Source organism: Hippoglossus hippoglossus, chromosome 21, assembly GCF_009819705.1.
Source record: "Hippoglossus hippoglossus isolate fHipHip1 chromosome 21, fHipHip1.pri, whole genome shotgun sequence".
Lineage (NCBI taxonomy): Eukaryota > Metazoa > Chordata > Actinopteri > Pleuronectiformes > Pleuronectidae > Hippoglossus > Hippoglossus hippoglossus.
In genome coordinates, this window is record NC_047171.1 from 16,320,421 (window position 1) to 16,335,511 (window position 15,091).

At 42.6% G+C, this 15,091-nt stretch overlaps 1 protein-coding gene across 2 annotated transcripts in view; it reads right to left on the reverse strand.

The window, feature by feature from the left end:
• clybl (citrate lyase beta like) overlaps nt 1-15,091 on the reverse strand; it is a 68,177-nt gene that overhangs the window by 19,700 nt on the left and 33,386 nt on the right. For both annotated transcript variants that reach the window (XR_004612534.1, XM_034574553.1), the window contains exons 3-4: nt 5,655-5,843; nt 1,165-1,266 (exon numbers count right to left, since the gene is read on the reverse strand). Coding sequence is in view for 1 of the 2 variants with exons in the window: in XM_034574553.1 (XP_034430444.1) it covers nt 1,165-1,266; nt 5,655-5,843 (291 nt within the window). In the remaining variant the exon portion in view is untranslated. The remainder of the gene's footprint in view (nt 1-1,164; nt 1,267-5,654; nt 5,844-15,091) is intronic.

Sequence of the window (15,091 nt, forward strand, 5' to 3'; positions counted from 1 at the left end):
ATATCTATGAGTGTTTGCAATTTGGAGCAAATCCCAATAAAAGTCCAGGTTCAGTGGGTTTAAATGTGGTTTCTTGAGGAGGTATGTTTTTTAGCCACTATACATATTGTTACATATCTGTTACATATCTGTATCTGAAATTGTTTTAGAACTATGTGCAAATAAGTCCACAAATTGGTGCAGATTGTAAGGGGACTGTCTGGCCTGGGAGGAGGTATGTGCTCAACAGAGTACCATTCAAGTCAGAGACTGTATTAGAGATCATTTTATTATTTCATAACCTTTTGTGTAAAAACATGAATACAAATGCATGCTTTCCTTTCTACATGGAAAAAAAACAGACTTTGCAGGAATGTTTTTTATCTTTCAAAAGGGAGACGCTGAGATAAATCTGTAGTGAAAAACAAGCTCCACTGCAAAGATAAACTAATGACCACAATTACTAATAAATAATGAGCGTTAACTCAATAAATAAATAAAATTTGGAATGTAACCGTCTGTGGTGAAGAGTGTGAAACAATGAGAACACGTCTCCTGCTTTTGTTGGCCTCCAAATTAATTTTGCCACTAGCTGTGCCACGGCGATTTTTTTTCCCCTTCATGCTTGTAACCTGGGGTTCAGTCTGGGCAAGGATACAGGGTGTTCTCAAGAAAGCACACAGAGGCACCCCCTGTCATCACAACACACAGGCACACACTCACAAGCACAAACACAGCCACAGAATTAGAGTGGGGAGCTAAAAGACAAATCAAAAGAAGGACAGACAGCTTGTTTCTCCCCAAATGCCCAAAACCATGCCCTTTTTCCCCATGTAGCTGAAGGTCGTGCTGCACTATAACAGGAACTGCTTTGATGCTTGCCAAAATATCATTAAGAACTTTTCCACTATGATGATATTAAAACAGCTCTAATTAAAAAATGTCAGCATGTCTGGAAAGGGATGGAGACAGACACACACACACACACACACACACACGCAGACAGAGAGGAAACAAAAAAAAGGCTCATTTTGAGGGACTGTCCGAAAGCTTTGAATGCCTTTCATATTGGACACGTGGAGGGCTCCGCTCACCGGCGCCGTCTTTAATCTAAAGTGAACAATGGAGGAACATGCAAAACATCTTATGCAGGCAGTTTTTGGGGGAGAGTTGTTTGTAATTTACCTTAAAATTGAGCAGGCCCACAGCGGTTTCCACAAAGGTGACCAGGCGAATGGGTTCTGTCAGTGCGTGTCCTTTCAAGTTGTGCTGAAACCTGTCAACAAACTTAACACACAAGGACAGTCTCACGCACAGCTCATTAACAACACCCACTGTTTCTGCGAATGGAAAACAATAAACCCCCCCCAAATAATCACAATGAATTAATTTGCTCTCACGACTTTTTTGAAATTAAAGTCATCACGTTCATCAGATGTTTTGTTGGAGCACATTATCTGTGGCACTGTGAAAAAAATAGCTTCAGACTTGTGACCAGCTTGGATCCATTTGTGAGGCTGTTGACGTTGTTCTTCAAGAAAACACGGTGTATTGCACTAGAAACTGAGAGACTGTGTCAAGGTGAATTTTAAAACTAAAAGAAAATATATTCAGCCATAACGATTGTAAATGATGTGACAGAGCCTTCAAAATCCACCGTGGGGTAAGACAGACAGAGGAGTAAAAAAAGGAAATCTTATCGTTCCAAGAACTTGCTTTTGATGCGAATCTTGACACCTTTATTACCTACACTGTTCCCATCGCAGTCCTTATTCAGAGGCATATCCACGAGGGTTCAAATGGCAGAAAAAGCAAGCACAGGAGAGCGGCAACAAAAGCCAGTGAAATGAAATATTTTACATTATCACCAGGGTTTCCCCTGTCGTCTGAAGTCTTCTGCTCTACCTTCTTTCAGAGGCTCCGCTCAACTACAGCGCGTGTTCCCCTGAGAGAGTGTGCACACATGTAAATGTGCACATGCACAAACGAGCGCATGCATACACACAGCAAAGCGAAGAAGAAACAAAAAAAAGGGGGGGGGGGAGAAGAAACAAGATTTGGGATGTCTGTGAGTGTGTTGTACTCCCACATTATTCTGTTTTACGTCCCCCCTCCATGGCAGGGAAGAGGGAGACTGGAGCAACAATCAGAGTGTGATGTGACACTTTGCTGAGGCCTTTATTCTGCACGACTCCTGCTAATATGCAAGCTCACCTAAGTAGGCCTTTAAAACCAAGTTCAATTCTTTGAAGACCAAAGCATTCCAATTTTTTCCAACAGACCAATTCACAGCTAGCCCTGGACTGCCAGTGGGGTAGCCCAAATTCCTAAATCTATCATCTGGAAACACACAAAAGCCCCCTCCGTCAGATATTTCCTTTCAAAGCCAGTCAAAAAAAAAAAAAAAAAGGGGACTTATAAAAAAGCTCAGAGTAGAAATGTCTAACTCCATGTGCCCGCTTCCTCTCCTTTCTCTCGCTCCCTCTTTGACACACAAGGAAAAAGACAGATATAAATAACCTCAGGTACAGCTCGGCTATTTTCCTAAATGAGGAGCAAAATAACCCCCGTGCTTGCACTCACCACTCTTGTTCTCGAAACTGAAAGAGTGGGCCTCCATTGAAGGATTTCAAAAAATAGGGGCAATTTTAATCATCTCTCCATTCAATCTCAGTTGGATAAATCATATCTGGGAGATTTGCATAAATACAAACCATCAAAGACTTTTCATCTTCAAAGAGGTTTTCAAGACCCAATAGGCTTTGTACTGTAATCATCTGAGGTCACAACCCTGTGGGAGCAAGGCTGCTATGGCAACATAAAAACTAACGCTGGGGGCTTAGCATAATACCGCCCCCCCCCCCCCCCCCCCCCCCCCCCTTCTCTTCTTCGCAAACACGGGAAAGGGTGGGAGCGGGGGTCCGAGAAGGAGTGTGAAAAGAGAGTGTAGATAAACCTATTTCTGCGACAGAGGAAACTAGGTAGATATGGCCCATTGTGGGGGAAACCTAGCTGCTATTACACACAGAGATTACCAGCGCTATCCGCCGCGCCACGCAAAGTCACGAAACCCCGACAAGGCTGCAGCGAGCCAAGTGGGCTGTTTGGATTGGGCTGAAGGAAAACAAATGACAGCTCAATGCGGCACCACCGACGAGGAATCCTCCGAGCCCCTTTGATTACATGTTTCTGTCCCTCTGCTGTATTCTCCTATTCAGCTATTATACACTTTGAGGGCCTGATTTACGCTGCATAAGAGCTACTACAGTCCTCCATCATTGTTGTTCGGGAGCATACAGCAACCATTAGCTGCCAATGGCTCTCCAATCTAGGACCCTTTAATTTGTTATTCACTACTGAATTGAAAAAAGAAAAGAGGAAAAAAAAAGAAGAAATAACACCTCTTCTTGCCATTCAAAGCCACGCTACAAACAAGCCCTCTGACAATTTCACCACCCAATCATGAAAAGAGAAGGAGGGAGAGATGGAGCTGGAGAAAGGAGGCTATAGTGGGACAAGTTTCAATTAATTTTCTTCAAAAGGGGGCCAGATTAAATGTTTCCGGCCTGCTGAAGTGTTCATTTCACAGAGGGGAAGCGGAGAAAGGGATGAGGGGAGGGGACAGGAGGAGGAGTAGAGGAGGAGGAGCAGGACAGGGTGCGATTCTTTTTGGTCCCAGTGCACACCAAATAGTGTGGTGGGCGAAGAATGCACATGGCTCCGAATCTGTGTGAGAATTGTCCCCAGACAAAGGAGGGAGTTACGCCTGTTATAGCCCAATAAGGCCTGTCAGTCACACAAGGGCTGGGGGAGAGGAGGAAGGCAGAGCTAAAGATTTCCACACAAAGGGAAACAAGCAAGTCCATCTTTCAGCGACAAATCAGTCTGGAGGTTCCTGTGCTAATATCAATAAAAAGAGAGAAAAATAAACAAGTGAGGGATTTACTGCACTGCCTTACAAGAGTGAGGAAAAAAAATCAGACACATGTTTACAACGCTGACACAAATAGACACACAGAAAAGCATATGCAAAGCAGACACAGCAAAAGCCTGGTAGTAGAGGGGAGGGGGGGGGCAATGATAAGATTAAATGAGCAAACATGAAAGAATCGAGGTCCAGTCCAGAAGCGGCAAACTTGACTTTGTTTCAGGGGAACACATGCACCTGCTAATGCAGAAACACACTGTAAATCACACGTGGAAACAGATTTACAGTGCATGTAAAGGCATTTCTCCTTGGGGGGAAATACACTTTTTAATACTTACAGTAAACACAAAGTGTTTCTCAGAACAAAGCATTGGTATTATTACCCACATTTAGAGCGCTCAATGTGTTTGCGACAATTTTCACAATAGTAACTTACTTTTCTTTTTAAATATTTTATGCAGAACAAAATGTGGCTTTTTTTTTTTAAGTGAGGAAGAGGAGAAACGACTGAGCTCAGGGGAAGAATTAGCGAACACCTGTCAGCAATTACAAGTGGAAGAAAGAAAGGGCAGCAGGAAATAGACGTGTTCTAATTAAAACCACTAGTTAAAAACTTCCTGCTTCTCAAGCCAATACCATGTTTGACTACATATAATTCAAATATAGAGTGGGGACCAAAAGTCTGAGACCACATCTCATTCATATTTTATATTGATACTTTTTCTGTCTTTGTTGTTATACATATATACATAAATAATTCTGAAATTATTTTTGAATCAGCAAAACTGTATTCAGACAGAAAAAAAAGAAAGTAAAAGAAGGCAGACAACAACCTGGTTCGTCCTGGTAAGTGAACCATATGGAGCTGATCAGAAAGGCCTGTATTAATGATGTCACTGTCTCCTGACCTTTCGGGACCTTACATCCGTACAGCGCCCCTTTATAGGAAGCCAGAGGGATGGCCGAGCCCAGACAAATACCTCTTAACTAGGGCACAGGCCCAGTTAAGTATGGACAAATTGCAAATATTAATTATCAAGAACAAGAAAATGGGAAGAATAACAGAGGGAAATCATAAAAAAAATAAATGTATGTTTATAACCGTAGCAAAAGTGCAAAAACTTCTGACATTAATGAGTTTGTGATAGGTGATCATTCTCATACACTAGATCCTCAGTAACCGGGAAGACAGACTTTATTTGTCACACTTTGCAAAATGTGTTAAGAGTTGAAATACATTTGATGTAATGCAAGCTTGGAGCATATTTATATTGATTAACCCTATTTTGACTTTTTTTTTTTTAAACAATTCTTAGCCAAATATGCAACACTGTACACGTTGGTCTCCAGTAGGTTCAGCAGTGGCAGAGGGCACCTTTGTGTTGTTACAGAAAGCTATCGGGCTTCTGAAGCTAATCTGAAGAAATGTCATCCGTTTCTTGAGCTGCAGCCAAGAAAAACACTCTGTCCGTCCCCGAGTCCTGCCACAGGGATCGATTCCCACTTTTACTGGGAAATGGAAAGGCTTGTTATGATTGCTTTGAAGATTCCTGTGGTGTCCTCTTACTCCACGAGTTTGTGTAAGAGCACCACTGTGTTGCTTTAAAAGACATCCAGAGGCGAAAGAGACTTGGGTATTTTTTTAGTTTAGTTTTCTGTTCTCATGTATATTGTTTGTTTTCTGTTGTTGTTGGTTTGTGTGGTGCATTGAAATTACTCCAGGAATTGGTCAAAATGTGTAACTTACCCATTGCACCTCCTGTGTGTCCTCCACTTTTGGTAACATGATGGCAGGAGGGAGAACCTCACCCTGCAGAATGACATGCAGGTCATCTTCGGCTAAGCCACTGGACACCGAGTTCACCCTCACACATTTCTCTGTCCGCCCCAGATCCAGTTCCACCAACATCCTGGGGATGGTCTCTCTGGCCTCTGTCTGCAATAAAACACCAACAGAAATCCTGATGATTGAATGAGATGCATTTCGTCAGATTGCAGTTTGGAGCAACTAATACAAGATGCTCATTCATTCAATTTGTGTGACGCTGTAAGATTTAAAATACACTTTGAAAGCAAGTGTAGGTTTCGTCCAGGGGGCGTGATGACTAAAATCAGCAAAATATAATATAAAATGCCTGATAAGGACAAAAGTATTATCATGAGAGGGGGGAAACTGCTGATTAGGCCTAGCTGAAGGCCAACAGTCATCACAATGTTGAGCTTAGCATTGAGATTAACACATGCAAGTCTGTTCAGCCAGAGATGTGCTTTTTGAAAGGGAATTTCAACATAACTCTGGCTTTAAAGATGGATGCTTTTGACCAGATTGGAAAGAAGAGGAAAGCTGACACTTATTTACATAACATAACAGAAAGAGCATGTTATAGTGGTCAAGGATAGGGTCCCTAAAAACACAACTGAGAAAAAAGGAATCAGTAATCATATACAGAGGAGTTAACCAAGATAAACCAAGTGCTTTATTCCACAGCTGATGAAGTAAAACAGGATATCACTCTGTTGTCTTACATGGATATCATGCCAGTTAAATGCCAAAGACCTAAAGTGGATGATCCAACAAAACACAACACCAGGGATCTGCCACTTAATTCTGACTGAGACTATAGAAAAACATTCATGTATCAGCTTTAAAATTCTGTGATTAAGTTGTGGATAATAAGTTTTTACCTTCACCTTCACCTCTTTCTGTTGGTCTGCCAACAGGATTAAGCTAAGAAAACTGAACTGATTTCCATAAAATGTTCTTCAGGGGTGAGGCATGACCCAAGAAGAATCCATAAAATGTTGAAGTTGATCAGGATGAACCGGGGGGGGGGACCAGGAACCAGGCGAGATAGGGTGTTAGCCTTGGCGGAGGTATGGCTCCCCGAGCACCTTTCTAGTTAAATTTAATTTCACATGATTTTCTTTTTTTACACATTGCTTTGGGCCTTTACTCTGTTAAGAACATGTTACTTTCTGTTAAAACAATCACATCATAAAAATAAACACAAAAACTATATGATTAAAGTGGATACTGACAAAGTTTGTATCAATCTGGAATCAAAGACATTAATATGAAATATTTCTTTATTTAAAATAAATCCGTAATCTCTCTTGACAACAGTCCATCCACACACAATATGGCACAACTCAACAAAACAGAGGCTGCACACTCTCAACACAGGCATCGTATGAGATGAACAGGCAAAGAGATGGGGAAAAAAAATATCAAAGAGAAGCCTATAGTCCCAACTTCTCTCAGTAACACAGTAGCACACGCCTCTATATTCAAACCAGATGCTGGGCAACAGGAATGGAGAGAAAGACGGATGAAATGGGGAGAGAGGTTTAGCTGGTGAGAAGAGAGAGGTGCTCAGGAAAGAAATGTGGTCTGAGTTAAGCAGCATGAGGAAATGGTAGCTTATGAGTTGTCAGGTCTGATCAGAGGCTGGAGCCTTTGAGTTCTTGTGTGTTTAGAGATGCTCAGATTTTATTTCTCCTTCATGCTACAGAAAGAAAATAAAATATCTTGAAAGAAAAATAGTCTCAAAGTGACTAGGTTACTGTATGCACCATAAAATGAAACGTGGATAGCTAGCAGTGTGCATACCACCACCAACAGTCCCCTTATATTCAATCAAGCTGCACCAAATTACACACCGTCATAGCCTTCAGTCCCCTAAATGTGCCTGATGAATTATTCTTTGGGAAAGTGAACATTTTTAATAAACTGACTTTATTACAATGTTAATGAAAATGAAAAAAAAAATCCAGGACAACACCCCTGATCTGGATCTGCAACTAAATGTATTGGGTTCTGCCCTGACCCATACCGCATCCTTCTACTATGTTTCGTGGCAACCGATCAGTTGTTTTTGTGCAATGTTGCTTTGAAACAAACCAACCAACACACAAACGTCCTTGGTGGAGATAATTAAAATCCAGCACTAAAGGATGGCACTAAAGGTGGCAAATGGAACATCATGCAACCTGGTGAAACAGCATCTGAGTGGAAAGTCCATACTGACTGATCATTAGTGGACTGATCAGTGGAGTACCATGTGTGTGTGTGTGTGCATGAGAGGGAAACTGTAGACAGATATAACATGGACAGCCCATACATCACAATATCTTGTAAAAACTGAAACCGACCCGGGTTCAGTTGTATTAGATCTTATGAGGACCCGTGCGAGGGTCACGGAACAGCTTCTGAGACAAACCAGCCCTTGCTCTGATCTCCTGGCATGCAGAACTGTACTTCATATTACGAACACCCCTTCAGTATCAATAAAATATGGTATCAGAGTACATATCAAAGATTTGCTGGGATTTAATAGGGGTCATGAGCGGGCTGGGCTGCCGCGTGTCATCTACGTCTCCCTCTTCCCTCCTCGACTCAGACAAGAGGGATTGTCACAGCATATGATGAGTGCACTGTGATCTTTGACTCGTACTCAAGTTTTCCTGAAACCTCTCTGTTGCTCTCTATTACTGTCGCTCTCATAAGCCGAGACAGACCCGTGACTGTATCTCGGTAACTTAAAACGGAGGGAGCGATTTACGCAGCCATAATTCACTATTCATAAACCTGCTACTTGGCGGATAATATTCTGTCTGTCCCTCTGCAGTTCATGGTGAGCGGAGAAAATTGATACGAGGCTCCTTCGTGTAGCAGGAGTCACATTGATCCCTGACCAAATTAAACAAACAGTGAGCTAAATGATCAAAAAGTATGGTTTATAAAATTCACAGATCACATAGTCTGGAGATCGTGGAGTCTCTGGCTCCAACCTCAGCCTGATAGCAACGTGATAGGCAACGCGCATTTATAAAATCTTTTATTGTAACCAGACACCGTGATTGCAAGGATCGTCTCCTGCGCTTTTCTCCTTCTACAACTGTATTTCTGAAACCATGACACCAGGAATGGCTATGGAGATGGCCAGGTCACTGTGCACTATTCTTTCTTTTATCTCTCCATCAATCTAAAGTGAGAGAGATTATTCAAGACACCTTGACCCCTATGGGCTCCGCCACTCCGAGCCTGAATAAAGCCCTTTGAAAAAACGATATTTTACATTAATGGACAGCCATCCAACAAGTTGCTTCAAAGCTCCCTCCCCAATCACATGGTGTCCCACGGAGAGCTCGCCCCGACGTCAGCTCCATCTCCTCTTTGATTTCCTCCATCATCCTCATCATTAGAAGCTGACACGCAGGCAGGCAGGTGGGCGAGCAGTCGGCCAAGCACACATGGCTGTTGAACGCATAGATGCACACATGAAGCTTTTCAAGTGCAGAGAGGCTGACCTTCCAGGAGAGCGAGGGCAGCTCCTTAACACACAGCCTGAGTCTGGACGCTCAGGATCCTACAGAGTGCTGTGTATGCGTGACCCAGCATGGCTGCTGGCTGGTAGACACCACATCAGACTGGAGCTTCCAAACCGATGTGTGTACAGGCCACAGCGGTATCACCTTCCTCTGCAGCATCAGATCACAGATGCCCAGCCCTGCCGACGTGCTGCTTGAAACAAGCCACGTCAAACATCGCCTCTGGACAGACTGAGTGGAGACGCACACTCTGTCCCTTCATCCAATTTAGATTAGACCTCAGTGCAGCAGCAGTTATAGCTCATTTTATACAGAAACCCCAGTATATTGCCATTACGAAGACCCCTCGTCAAGCTGCCTTTGCTTGTTACCTCTGCCAAGTTTTCACCCCTGTCCCTTGGTTTGTTTGTTGGTTGGTTGGTTTGACAGCAGGATACAGCAAAAAAACTACAACGGACTTCGACAAAACTTGTTGGAAAGACAGGACATGGGCCAAGAAATAACACATTCAATTTTGGCAATCCAGGAATTTTTCCTCATTCTGTTTAACATGGCAAGAGATAGGGTGTTTCATTAATTTTCCACTGGTGTTCCCAGGGAATAATTCATGGGTCTTAATGAAGAAATATCCTGCATTTTAAGGGGACTGATATCTCTGAGTGTGTACAATTTGGAGCAGCGTGATGGATTTTGAGGAGACTGTTGTGTCAGAGGTATACAGTATGCACTTCTTCTAGCTTAGACTACTACTGAATAAGATGGCATTTTGCCGCCCCATGTGTGATTTTAGACAGCATGCCTGTGTGATGGAATCTGAGTGAGGTGTACCACAGCAGCAGCTGGGTCTGTCCCATCGTTCTGACTCTCTCTTTAGATAGACATTAACTTGGATGTAGTTATCACTGCCAGGATAAAAGCATAACGAGAATGTCCTCTGTTTAGTATCCAGTTTTATACTAATGAGGGCAAAAAGCCTTGTTACATGTTTTAGAAAAGGCACAAGAGGGCATAGATTATTTTTTCTAGTAAAATATAATTCATACATATTATTCATACAAAGAGTATCAATTGTTTAATTTATAAGAAAAACAATTCTACAGCTGTGTCTGAATTCTCAGCTTGTATATGTACATTCCAACTTTTACCTTTTACACCAACGTGGTGCCAGTAGATACTTTGAGTCGACTAATGCTGTATGTCTCATTCTCAAGGTATTTTATATATATATATATTACAGCAAAGTGTAGAAAAATCATACGTGACAATGAGCGTAGATGCTTTTCCTATTTTTTCTTTTACCTTTTGAGAGCTGGCGTTTTGCACCCTGCTGTGCAACTTGCGCTGCCAATGAGCCAATGACTGGCGCAGGCGAAGGCTGCCTGCCTGAAGTGTGACTGAGCATTTGTTCATTTGTCTTTGTCAGTATGTGTGTCAGGGTGGGTGTACGTGTGTGAGTGTGTGTGCGCGTTTGCAACCCTCAAGTCATCGTGGATGGGTTTTGACAAGTGACATGCTGCACTCCAGAAAGCTGGAGTGAGATGACTGACTAATTCAGGCTATGTTGATAACTGAGATGTAACAGAAGGAGATTCAGGTGTTTCCCTCTGTCAGTTGGGAGCACTCGGTGTTATCCACTATCCTGTCAAGCCAGACAACAAGACATAACTAGCAGGATGGAGGAGGAGGAATTTGCAAAAACTTTCAGAACCGATTGCTGAGCTAGAAGACAGCTAGCTATTACACTTAATTAGCCATGAAACAATCTCATTAGAGCTCTTTAGTTTCAGTCCATCACAAGCTGTATTGCCATGTCCTCTCCCATTTCATAGGGAAAATGGAGGAGATAATGCTCATCATTCGGCATTTTTAAGATAAGATAAAACTATATTAATCCACACACACACCGGGGAAATTCAGTTGTTACAGCAGCAGGCAGGTCAGAATGAGGTAGACAGAAGAATAAAAAGATTTTAAAAAGGCAATAGAATACAAATTTAATAAAAAATAGAGTAGAGTATATCATATACACCTTTCACTGGTTTGTAAAGAAATGTTATAAAGTAAAGTGCAGTGTGTACATAAACACAAATGTGCAAAAAGATATTTTTTGTTAGAAATAAGTAGAAGTAGAGTGACATGACTAGTGCAGTATTGTTGAAGTAGTGCCAATGAAACTGAAGATGAGAAAAAAGTAGGGAAAGTAACTCTTGTGACCAAGGTGCTAATAAGATGACTTTGTTTGTGGGGAAAAAAAGGGCAATTGCCTTAACAGTGCATTGGGAAGATGCAAAACTGGACACTGTGACTGGATGCCTGCGCACGCTGTTTTAATCACTGGGTGAAAACAATAATACAATGGGTCTTTTTATCATCAGTTAAATTACAAATGAATTAATCTCTTGCTGAACAAAAGATAAGGCTTTGCTGTTTTTTTCCCCCCTCATGCGCCAACATCTGCTCCATTCCTCTCTTCCTCCTCCCATTCTTTCATGTTTTCCTCTCTTCGTCAGCTTCTCCATCATCACTCCTCTTCCTAGGGTTCGTATCCAAGTGTCGGGTGTGTTGCACAGCCCACGTAGCACAGAGCAGTGCGGGCTGCTGCTATGCCAGTACAAACACAAGAGTGTAACTGGATAATGAGAGCAGGAGAGAGGACCTCTCTGTTCTCTATGTCTCAGCACTTTCTGATCCCTCGCTTGGCCACAGTCCTCACCCCTAACCTACGGTATCTGGAGCTGCTGCGAGAATGTGTGCTTCAAAAGGCAATCAGAAGACCCGAGAAGGCAGAAAATATAGTCTGTGAAATCTGAGATTTATATTAAATCTAAAAAGACACACATGATACATAATTCTTAAACTTTCACTGCTTTAAATCCCTGCAGTCTCCATGTGCTCCAACACAAGACCTCTCCATTCGATAGCAGTGAATGCTAATCACAGCGCTGTCATCATTCTCCTGTGCGCCGTGACCTCTCATTCGCCTATGGTCTCCTCCCAAAGGAGTCCATTCCATACCTGACACTTAAAGCAAAATTATGCAACTATGTTACCTCCAAATAACATTTTTAAATTCATTATGCTCTTACAACGACTTGTCCTATTGGGCGAATAGCATCTTTTTCCTTCCCACGTGGAGGCATCTTTTGCCATTCTAGCTAGTTTAGCGGATGCGATCTCCTGGGAGAGCGGTTTACAGGAATATGTCACACACCACCAACCAAGGGTCTAGCCATACGAAGACGCTAGATTAGTATTCTCAGTACAGACATCTGCTGTGGATTTAGATGTTTTCGGTCAACCAGATTGATGGAACGCTGACATGAGTGGACAGCATGAATGCTGGTTTGTTCGGAGATGATTATTTTGACTTTGTTGCCTAATGGATTGGCTTTGTTAACTGTACATGCGCTATTTGTTTCTGTTGGTACACTGCTTCCATGACCCTTAACTACTTAACGAATTTAGGACGCCAGCCCCCAGTAATAACATGTGGCTGCAAAGGCCACCGTTGCTGCTGCACGACAAAAGTTACACAGAGTCTTGCTTTAAACACACCCACACACATCCACTGTGACAGACAGCTGAGTTTGGAATGGAAGGTCTTTCTGATCTGGCTGGAACAGGGTCTATTTTCTGGCTGAGCAGCTCACATCCCATTTGTGAGTCTTGGCAGCCCGACTGGGAGTTTCTCTCAAGTCTCCGGGGTCCTCTGAGGTGTTGAGCACAAGTCCGCACGCACACACACGCACACACGCACACACGCACACACACTCACACACCCACATATATAGGGCTGTAAATACATGCACATACTGACACACACTAAATACAAATGTTCAGTATTCATAATTCAACTGGCTATCATTATTTCCCAGGAGTTCATTCTGTCAAGAGTTTAGTCATTTGAATCCTGTTAAATGTAGAGCAGATCTTTCAGTGTCCTCTGAAATAACACAGTGAACACTGAGCTGAGGTCATGTATCAGTTGACAGTTGGCTGCATAATTTATGTTAAGTTGAAAATCTCTGGTGTCAGACATAGTTCATGCATGGACCACAGCTCATACATTGACTACGCTACATCCTAAAGTTAATAGAGCGTAATAATGTAATCCACTCTACAATAGGTTCTCTATTCTTCACTCAGTTGCTCTCACTGCAACCAGACAGGTGTATCTGGGGACCTTTGGTAAAAAAGTGCGACCAAGGAAGGGGGGGCAGCAAAAAACGAGGGCATTTTTATCAGTGCACAAATGAAAAGGTTAAAAATTTAGGGTTAAATAATGAAGTAACCAAAACTACTTATAAAAGTCACAATACATTTTTAGATGAAACAACTAAAAACAAACAAGAAAATGTGATTATATTAATGTGAAATGCAGCTAAATTGACCAGATGATGGTGAGGGATCACATTTTCACAAGAAGTTAAGATTACTGTTGAATGAGATATGTGGTACCTGTACCTTATAATCCAGTGCAATATCCCTTTAATAAGTACCCCCTTTGTGATATTTTGAAGGTTTATTTTGTGTTGATGTAGGTACCAGCTACGCAACTGTTGTTTATATAGAAATGTGTCTGTCTGAATTTCAGTTTTCTCAACAACCGCTCACCCGATTGACTTCAAACTTGGCAGGTGTATTGCTGTGAACTGTCTACAAATCAATCTCCAATATCTCTCCTCATATTTCTGTAATATTTCCTAAGACAAACCATCCTAGAAAGTAATTTTCCACAAATTGCATCAACAAAAACATTGTGAAATCAAGTATTTCAATGGTTGTAATCACACCAATGTTCTCATAAATCTGTAATAAATACAGAGTGACTGGTTTCTGGATTCCACATCACCTATAAGAGCTACTGAGGGTGTTGATCAGTTAAAGACAGGCTATTTTAGATGTATAAAGTTCTCTGGATCTGTAATGTACAGACAGTGAACCCAGGAAACTGGTGTGTCATACTTGAGTGATGCACAGTGGGCTGTCAACTGAAACAAGTTGTGTATGTGCATGCCGTCTTATGTGCGCACGTTTGTGTGTGAATGCCTTGCCCGTGTATGTGTCTACATGTGCACGTTTGAGTGTGTGTGCATGTTTGTGTTCTGCATGTCTTGTGTGCTTGTGTGCATTTGCAGGCGCGTGCTGGTGTGCGAAAGGTGCTCCCCGTCGTGTCGGCCGCTCCACCATGCCATCTGGAGAGGAAATCGAGTGTGAAGTACAGTATAGTTTGGGACCAAGCTCCGTGGCAGTGGCTCAGCAGTTAGTTCATTAGTTCCAAACTTCCAGGGATTAGAAGAGAATCTCTATGGCAGGGAGGCAGGGGGGAGTCAGGGAGGATGGAGGGACCCATGTGGGGAAAAGAGAGAGCAAGAGAGACAGAAACACCAGGAGGAATACTGGACCATAGGGCACTAAGAGACAGAGAGAGAACATGAGAGAGAGAGATAAACAATCTTAACCCTGAAGACCCTGGAGAGGGGAGACGAGTGAGAGAGAGGGACAATGAAAGAACAAGGCGGCAAGAGAGAGAGGAGGAGAGAGAGGACAGGTGTAGCCGTCAGTTCCGCTCCGGGGTTTCAACCTGCCCTCCCTCCTCCTCCACCCCACTGATCATACAGATATGATGATATGTGTAAAAGTGTTAGAGCAGTCAGCCTTGTCTTCCCTCCCCTCTCTCCTCCCCCTTCTCTCCCCTCTGGGTCCATGGTGACAGTTAGCGAGCTCTGGGTGGCTCCTACCCTTTACTCCTTTTCTTATCTCCCTGCCTCTAAAGCAGCCAGCATTACTGCCAAGATTGAACGTAGACATTTTTCGAGTCAAAGCGGCAGGCAATTAAAGCGGGCACTACCG